Source organism: Chrysochloris asiatica, unplaced genomic scaffold (assembly GCF_000296735.1).
Source record: "Chrysochloris asiatica unplaced genomic scaffold, ChrAsi1.0 scaffold00090, whole genome shotgun sequence".
NCBI lineage: Eukaryota > Metazoa > Chordata > Mammalia > Afrosoricida > Chrysochloridae > Chrysochloris > Chrysochloris asiatica.
In genome coordinates, this window is record NW_006408608.1 from 5,796,401 (window position 1) to 5,805,439 (window position 9,039).

At 47.6% G+C, this 9,039-nt stretch overlaps 1 protein-coding gene across 1 annotated transcript; it reads right to left on the reverse strand.

Moving 5' to 3' along the window:
* Positions 1-977: 977 nt before the first annotated feature.
* TMEM51 (transmembrane protein 51) lies at positions 978-7,159 on the reverse strand. The gene is made up of 2 exons (XM_006866366.1): positions 6,819-7,159; positions 978-1,386 (listed from the first exon to the last, which is right to left on the reverse strand). Exons 1-2 carry the CDS (start codon positions 7,157-7,159, stop codon positions 978-980), a joined length of 750 nt encoding a protein of 249 aa, XP_006866428.1.
* Positions 7,160-9,039: the final 1,880 nt, after the last annotated feature.

Below are 9,039 nucleotides of genomic sequence, written 5' to 3' on the forward strand. Positions count from 1 at the left end.
CAATGGGAACAGGGGTAGCACAAAGGGTTTACGTTTGGTTCATAACCAACAGGTTGGTGGTTTGAATCCACCCAGTGGCACCTTGGATAATGTAAAATTGCAGCCATTTGAAAATCCTATAGGGTGCAGTTGTACTCTGAGACACATGGGGTTTGCCACGAGTCGGAGCTGACTCCACGGCAATGGGTTTGGTTTTTATCTGACTTTACACATTCGTTATTTTTATTGTTGATGTTCCTCCCTAAGCAACTTAGTCTTAGAAGAGCTGCTAAAGCAGTTCGACACCCAAAAGTACTACATATAAAATATTTTATTATAAAAAGCTCAGTTGCATGGCATTTTCATAGTTTTCATTCTTTGCCACTGATACACACAGGAGAGATTCGTAAAGTGTAGCTGTTAGGACGACTGTCTTGCTCACTGTGTGCCTAAGTCCACCAGGCCCTCAAAGAACCCATAGTGCCACGGGTTCTGAGAGCGTCTTCACCTGGGCCTCTTGTCCTTTCTACAAAGCGGAGTCAGGTTTCCTCCCCACAGCGGAAGATGCCAGTGAAGAAAGCAATGGCGGGACTTGTTTTCCTTCTGGAAACAAAACAGCCCTTGTAGAAACACCACCACAATCTAACCCAGTGTCTCGGAGTCCTTTCTTGCTAGGTAAGAGGAATTGTCTCATCAACAGTTCTGAGTTAAGGCAAGATGAGGAAGAAGACACACGTGATAAGCCCTTTGATGTGGTCTCAAAAACACGAGACCCAGAGGCACCCACCTCTCCTCCCAGTTCGCCTGCTACAGAAGGTTCCATGGAACCTCAGAATCACTCCCACACACAGAACCTGCCCTCCACCCCTACACACCCCATCCAAAGAGTTAAAATTACACCTGGCCCACTGCTCCTTGACATGGCTGCTGTAGCTTTGTATGGGGTGTGGTGCTGAGGGCGTGAGTGGACCGGAGGGCACACGGCTGAGGGAGGCCACTCAGTCAGGGGGTCGGGTCTCAGGGGCTTTCTCGTGGACCTCATCGTACTGGGGAGGGGGAGTCAAGGGCTCGATGGAGGGAGGAGGTATGTTCTTGTCTGGGAGGTTGATCCTAAAGTCTTTGAGGTGAAGCTTCTCAGATTTAATCCTCCGAACTTTCAGAGGCTTCAGGCGTTTGGACAGCTTGGAGTTCTGTCTGTCAGGTGGACTCCCTGGTCCGGTTTCCACGTCGGCCCGGGTGGTTGTGGGCATCGTCTCGTCGAGCCCTGTCAAGGACTCGTAGGAAGGGAGGGAGATGCTCATCCTGGGGTTCTGGTCCAATTCCCTCTCTTCGGAGTAGTTTGTGTTCATCACTTCCTCATAGCTGGGGACGTAGTACCGCGAGGAGGCCTCTTCCTCCTCCTCCTGGCTGCAAGACAAGCAACAGTGACACACAGTGTTAGCACCCCCTTTGGTCACTTCAGATCACTAGTAAAAGGACAGCAGAGCCCAGGTCAGCACTGGGTCTAGCTGACCTCAGATTCCAGACAGGAAAACCACCATCGGGCTGGGCACTGTTCCTTGAACTCTGACACCTAGGCTTCCTGGCACTAGGTGGAAGGCAGTGGTATTCCGGTGGTAGAATTCTTGGCCAAGGCGCCTCATACGCACCTACCATCCACCCACCCATCTGTGAATGGAAGCATGTGTGTTGTTATGATGCTGAACAACTTTTAGTGGAGCGTCCAGATGAAGATGGACTAAGAATAAAGACCAGGAAATCTACTTCCAAAATCAGTCTATGAAAATGCTATGATTCACATTGGTACAATTCTGCTGGGCACAGGGTTACTAGGAGTTAGGGGCCGACTAGATGGCAGCGTTCACAATAGCGCCACGATGACATTAACTATGATCATCTCCATTTCATGGATGAAGAAACGGAAACACTGACGTTGAACAACTTAGTCACAGCTCTGGGTAGAGGACAGGAAACGAACACCTCACTCTTAAGCACTGAATGCCAGTTGTCGGTCTGACTTACAGTAGGGTTTCTGAGGAATGGCTGGTGGTCTTGAACCACTGACCTTGAGGTTAGCAGTCCAGTGCTTATCCTACAGCACCACACCAGCGCATTCTAATTATCTGGAGGATAAACCCCTCTCGCCCTAAGCCTCAACTTGCTATTAAACTGGATGAGTTAGTGAGTCCAGTGCTCAGAAGATCCTGTGCCCAAAGGCAGCAGAGAAATCTAACTGCCGAACTGAAGCAGAATGGCCATCCCCAGAAGAGGATGAGAACATTTACAGTTAGCTCCAGTTATTCGGTTGTTGTATTTTCTGAGTTCCCCATGAAACTCAAAGGGCAGGGCAGGGCCTCAGCTTCTCCTCACCCCATTGCAGAAAGAGAAAACTGAGTAGGTAGCCTGTGTGTTACATACTATGTGGTTAGTGCCCTTAAGTGGGCCCCTGTCACGGGGCAACTCCAGCAGCATCACCACGTTCCCGAGCCTTCACTGACATAGGTGGTAGCTGCACATGAGGTGTGTCGGCCGGGAATCGAACCTAGGTCTCCTAGCTGAAAGGGGAGAATTCTACCACCGGACCACCAATGTCGCCCCACATGAAACAGAATACAGTCAGTAGACATCTTCTAAGACCCCACACTTGTACGTGAGGCATGGTGATGGCCAACATCAGAAACCTCATGTGGTTTTGTGCACGTGTTAAGGCCCTTGGGTGGCACACAGCAGTTAAGTGCTTAGCTGCTCAATCCCATTTGTCTCTCTTCATATGAACTGTGTTTGTCTAGCTGTCCCCTCACCTTCCTTAGGAACTCGTGGGTGCTTAGACCTAGGTTAGATAATTCATCTTTCCTCCTGTGTTCATTTCTAAATAAGGACGTATTATCTTCCGTTATCAGATATTTAGTTTTTCCACAATGAAACAACTCCATATCCATTATAAAGCTAAGACTCGATTGCTGTAGAAACTTCAAACAACACAGGGAAATCAAATGAAGACAGTATAAATGTAACTGTGATGACTAGTTTTATGTGTCAACTTGGCTAGACAGTGGTGTCCAGTTATTTGGTCAAACTCTAGTCCAGGCTGTCATAAAGGAGTTTTGTTGTCATAAAGGAGTTAACAGCTGTTGAGTTGGTTCAGACTCACAGTCATCCTGTATAGGGTTTCCAAGGAGCAGCTGGTGGGTCTGAGCTACCAACCTGTGGTCAGCAGTCCGCTGCTGATCCTAACAGCGCCATACTAGGACACCATGAAGGAGCTGACAAGTGATGAAATTAGCTGACTTTAAGAAAAATACATCCCTCTCCATAAGTGGGTATATCTTATCCAATCGATTGCATGCTGTAAGACCAAACAGGGAGTTTCCCCAAGGGAGAATTCTGCCTACAAACTATAAATAGACCTTTTGACAGAACTCTTCTATTCTTCCTTTTGTCTGACCTATAGATTTGGGGTCAAGACTAATGGAATCTCCAGCTTGCTGCCTAACCTACAGTTTTTAGATTTGCTAGCCCCCACAACCATGTGAGCCAACTCCTTAAGATAAATATATCTTTCCAGATAAAACCAACCAGTTGCTGTTGGGTCAATGTGTGTAGAACTGTACTATGTAAGGTTTCAATCTCTGATTTTCCAAAACCAGGTCTCCCTTCTTACAAGGCACTTCTGGGTGGACTTGAACCTTGAACTTCAAACCTTTTGGTTGGCAGTTCATACCACCCAGACACTCATCTCTATATCTACCTACCTACGAGGGGGCTGCAAAAAATTCATAGACAAGTTCCACTATTGTTCAATTCCATTTTCCACAAACTTTATGAAGCCCTCTTATATCCATCTTACCGTTTCTCTAGAAAACTCTGACAGCCTCAAATCCCACCAGCTGAAGATAACCACTGGTGAGGTTCTAGGATATGTATCTTTCCAAATCTGACTGCATTCACAACTTTTTATGTGATTGGGACCTTACCAAGGATGCTGTTTTATAACCTCCTTAACTCAATGTTGTGGATATGGTCCTACATGAACAAATACAAACAATGGCTGTACAGAAGTCTACTGAATGGATAGGTCATACATAATTTGACTTGACTAAAGGACTTTAGGTTATTTATAAGTTTTTGCTATTTTAACAATGTCCTAATAAATGTCCTGGTACAAACTCAATTGCAAACTTGTATAATTGTCTCCCAAGGACAAAGTCTTAAAAAACAGAATGGGTAGGTAATGTGGGTCTTTAATACTGTCGCTTATTGTGAATTAGGTCAGTTATTATTTTGACCAGTAAGTCACCTTCCCCACAACTCTCCAACATCTTGGCCAATATGATAGACCAAAAAAACATGACGAATGAATTTGAATATCTATGAAAAGCTGGTTCATCTCTGTGATAGTTAAGGTTTTGTGACAACTTGGCTGGACCTGGGTTCTCAGTGGAGTGACAGTTAAGAGGTAGCAATCCCTCATGAGGAGACCTGCTAGGATGCAATCACCCTCACAGTGTGATCTGAAGGGATCAGTCCTGCCCTGATGGAATTATCCCATGAGCTGTAAATCCTCACTTCTAGGATGCTAATAAGGTCAGGTACCATCTACAGGATTAGGCTGGACGTTGAGTCCATTTCTTATGAGAAATAACAGGTGAGAGAAGTGAGCAGAGAAAGCGGAACTGACTACCACTAAGGGAGAAGAGCTGGGAGTGGATTTCGTCCTATGGACTTGGGGGTCCCTGCACTGTGAAGCTCCTAGATCCACAGAAACATTGATGCTAAGACACATGGAACTGTCCAAGGACTGCTGGGTCTATACATGTTGAAAGGAGACCATGGCCTTTCTCCAGAGCTGGCCCTCTGAATTCCGACTCCTAACCTCCTACACTGTGAGAAAATCCATTTCCATTTCTGCTTGTTAAAGCCCCCCCCCCCATGATATTTCTGTGATAACAGCAGTATATAACTAGGACTCCGTGTCCATTTTCCTACTAGAGTGTCCCTTTTTCCTACCCTTATCTTTTTTCATATCTTCCCCAACTGGTCACTTATTTTTAAAACTTGCTGTGGTATTTTTGATCAAATAAGACAAGTCCTCCCAATTATTATCCTTGTTGTAAGTGTTGTCAGTTCTGACTCATAACTGAGAAAGATAAACCCTCTTTTCCTGTATAGAGTTTCCACGGAGCAGCCAGTGGGTTTGAACCATCAACCTTGCAGTCCACTGCAGTATCCTGCAGTGCCACACTAATAATGTTGCTGATAAATGTTGTCGAATTGGTTCGGACTCATAGCAACCATGTATAGGGTTTCCCAGGAGCAGCTGGTGAGTTTCAACTGCCAACTTTGCATTTCAAACCAACCTTGCAGCTCAGCTCATTAACCCACAATGCCAAATCAGGACCCCACACAAATTATAGTGAGCTGATTGTGGCCCTCCCTAAAGGATCACGTCCTAACCTCTGGTACTTGTGAACGTGACCTTATCTGGAAAAAAAGTCTCTGCGAATGTAATTCAGTGAAGGATCTGGAGAAGAGATCGTTCTGGATTTTCCGGATAGACCCTAAGTCCAATGACCAGTGTCCTTAGGGGACGGGCGTTGTCTTCGTTCTCTAACGCTGCTATAAAAGAAGTACCACACAGGGGTGGCTTTAACAAGCAGAAAGCATGTGCTCACAGCTGAGGAGAAGGCGCTCTCTGTCGACTCTGTGGGAAGGTCCCTAGCTCCTTGGTGATCCCCATGTGGCATGGAATCGACCTTCCCCATCTCTGATTGCTTCTCTGTGCCAGACCTGCTCTCTTTTACATCTCAAATGTAACTGGCTTAAAAGACTGCCTCTACTGATAGGACCTTTTACTATAATAAAGAAGTCCCATTCCCAAATGGGACTATAATCACATGTGCAGGGTTAGGATTTATAACACATATTTTGGGGGACACTCCAATCCAAAACAAAAAGATGACACACAACAGGGAAGGCCATGTGAAGATGAGGCAGAGACTACAGCCAAGATACCCTAGGAACCACCAGAAGCCAGATGTGGCAAGGAAGTGTTCTTCCTTGGAATCTGCAGAAGGAGTATATAGCCTGCTGACGCCATGACTTTGAACTTCTGGTCTCCAGAACCATGAGAGACTACATTTCTGTGTCTGAAGTCCTAGGAAACGAATCCACCAACCTTCTCAAATCCAAGCATACATACACAGCACACGAGGAGGAATAGGCAAGCACCCAGTCTGGGAGCCCTGGACAACCCCAGCCCCCATTCAGCTTTCCCAGGATGAGTATCAAAATCTTGGCATACCACATCCTTTGAGAAGCTCTGCTACCTTATAAATGTTTTACAGAGCTTTAATGGAAGAAACTCCTGGTGTGGCACCGTAAGCTCAACACTGGACTGCGAACCACAAGATCGGTGGTTCTAACCAACCAGCTGCTCCTAGGAAACCCTGTACAGGGTGTCGCTATGAGTCGGAATTGACTCGACGGCATGTAACAGCAATGGAATAAAATAAGAGGGCTGGTGGTGCAGTGGTTAAGTGCTTAACTGCTAACCTAAAAATAAGCAGTTTGAACCCACCACCTCTACGGGAGAAGATGAGGCAGTCAGTCTGCCTCTGTAAAGATTTACAACCTGAGAACCCTAGGGGGCAGTTCTCTGGCCTGCTGGGTCGCTGGTGAGCCCAGAGTCAACAGCAAATGAGTTTTGTTTGAATGGAAGAAACTGTGAATGCAAAGCCTCCTAGACAGAAATGTTCTTGTCACAGAAACGTGTGAGTGTGTGTGTGTGTGTGTGTGTGTCCCCACCTCCAGTCTGTGGGAGGGGGCAGCTGGGTCCTCACCTGTCTTCCTCTTGGGCATGAGGCATGGTCCCCGTCTGGTGCTGTATCCGTGCGATCTCCTCACTCTGCCTCTGCTTCCTCTTGTCCCGGATGCTCAGGCAGATGGAGAGCAACAGTAGCATCACCCCAGCCCCGACCAGCACGTAGGCCACAGAGAAGGTTTTGCTCTTGAGAATGCCACTGCCTACCTCGGTCTTGTTCCCCTGGACTGTTGGCTTGTCTGTGGCACTGAACCCGGGCACCAGGTTCCACATAGCCATGACAACTCCCAGGACCAGCATGCCCAGGCCGATGGCAGTCAGTGCGTAGTGTGAGCCATTGGCCTTGGACTGAGCCATCATGCCAGTGGAGCAGGGTAAGGGCCACTGAACAGAGAGGGGGTAAAAACCACCAACAAAAAACCAGAACTTCTGCAACAACAAAAACTCTTTAAATGCACTCAAAAAAATTTCTAGCGCCACTCTGAAAAAACAGCCATCAGACTCTGGAGGGATGGTTCCAGGCACGTGGGCCACATCCTGTGTGGACAGCTGCAGCTGGGAAGTCTGAAAGAAAAGCAGAAACAGGAGAACTTGAGTCAGCTCTGGTGCCGCATGCTCCTCTGAAGGGAGTTAAAAGGCAGAGCCGAGCTACTGGAGCTGGCTGGGGCGGGGCCCCCCTTTGATGCATTCCAGATGTCTCACGCAGCAAAAACGGAGGCTGGTCTGCCTACTCCCACCCGAAAAGGAAAAGGCAGCTCTTTCCCTGCAGGAGGCCAGAAAGGTCAGAGCTTGGGCCAGTCAAACATTTTGTGGAATTTAATGAAGTGGAGTGGAATCTCAGCTCTCCCTGGGTGCAGCAAGGAGACTGAACTCAAGGCATGATTGAACTGTGGTCTAGAGTCCTAATGGACTCACCTGAGCCTCAGACTTCAGTCAAGGATCCCCCAGCCCAGGTGCAAATAGTCGACTGCAGTCTGTGTACCACCCTCCATTGCTCCCCGTTTGCTTCAGGAGATCTAGGCAGTGTGCTACACACGTTGCCTTCACCTGGCCCTGGCCTCTCCCACTCCCTCTTTCTCTTTGCACCTGCCCCAATCTTTCTGCAGCTGTCTCATCATCTCAGTTTCCTTGTAAGCCCCCAAGTATATGTGGTGGCAGTTGCTTCTTCCCAAGACCGCATCCTCCTCAGCTCTGAGCCTGGCACATCTAGCTGGGATTCAGACAACATATGCCAAATCAGCATCAACGTTTGAATGAAATAAATAGAAGCCACCCAGCAAGACAAGACTCTCTTCACCCACGTGTTTTCCTTTCCTTAAAGGACAGAAGCAGCCTGTATGCCCCCCTCCTCTTAGTTCTGTATCTGGCTGGCTGAGAACCCCTCTTCCTGGGAAGCAGCTCCCAGACCCCATACAAAAGGCAGCAACCTGCAGTCCTGCGATTCCACGACCAGCTGGTGACTGAGAACGTGCGTCAGAGGAACAAGTCCTCTTAAGCATTCTGGTTAAGACACTCTCAGGGTCCAAGGAGGGTGAGCGGACCATACTCCTTGCTGACCAATCCTGAACCACTGACTCCTGAGGCAGACACCCCAGGAAAACTGTACGGATGTTTAGATGGGCATGGTCCTCTTTTCAACACTGCATTCTTTCCAATCTTTCCAAGGACAGCTAAGCAGGTTGCTTGAAACCTGATGCAATGGAAGTATTTTCTCAAACCATCACTTCATCCAGCCACTTTGTTAAAGGATATCGTGAAAACATTTGGGGCAGCTTGCAGCCTGTTCCTTCTATTTTTTACTCCACAGATAATGATGGGGCAGCTACATGTGCTAATAAGCAGAGCCCCAGGCACTGGAATGACATAGTGAGCAAGGTGAAGCTGGGTGTGTGTGTGTTGTGGGGAGATGACACACTTCCCAGCTAGAGCCATCTACAAAGTAGGAAGAGAGGACTGGCACTGGGGTGTTAGATAGCAGGTGTCCTAACCCATCTCGGGGGTGGGGGGTTAGGGGGGGCAGATAAAACCTTTGTGTGAGAAAAGCCTGTTGGTATAATAGGGCTCGTACTCTAATGTACTGCATCATGTGTATACATGTGTGTGCATGTGGGCATGCGTGTGTGTCCGAGTCATGTAGGACTCTGAGCAGGCATCCTGCTGCAGATGGTCAGTCAGCAACAGTCTGTTGTACACACAACAGGGATATTTGCTTCAGAGAACAGAATTCATGGCCAGCAAAT

Bases quoted from the DNA above. Each gene is read 5' to 3' on its own strand.
- TMEM51 (XM_006866366.1), bottom strand. From the start codon at position 7,159: ATGATGGCTCAGTCCAAGGCCAATGGCTCACACTACGCACTGACTGCC. The intron at 1,387-6,818 runs GTGAGGACCCAG...CTTGTCTTGCAG, and splicing joins CATGCCCAAGAGGAAGACAG to CCAGGAGGAGGAGGAAGAGG.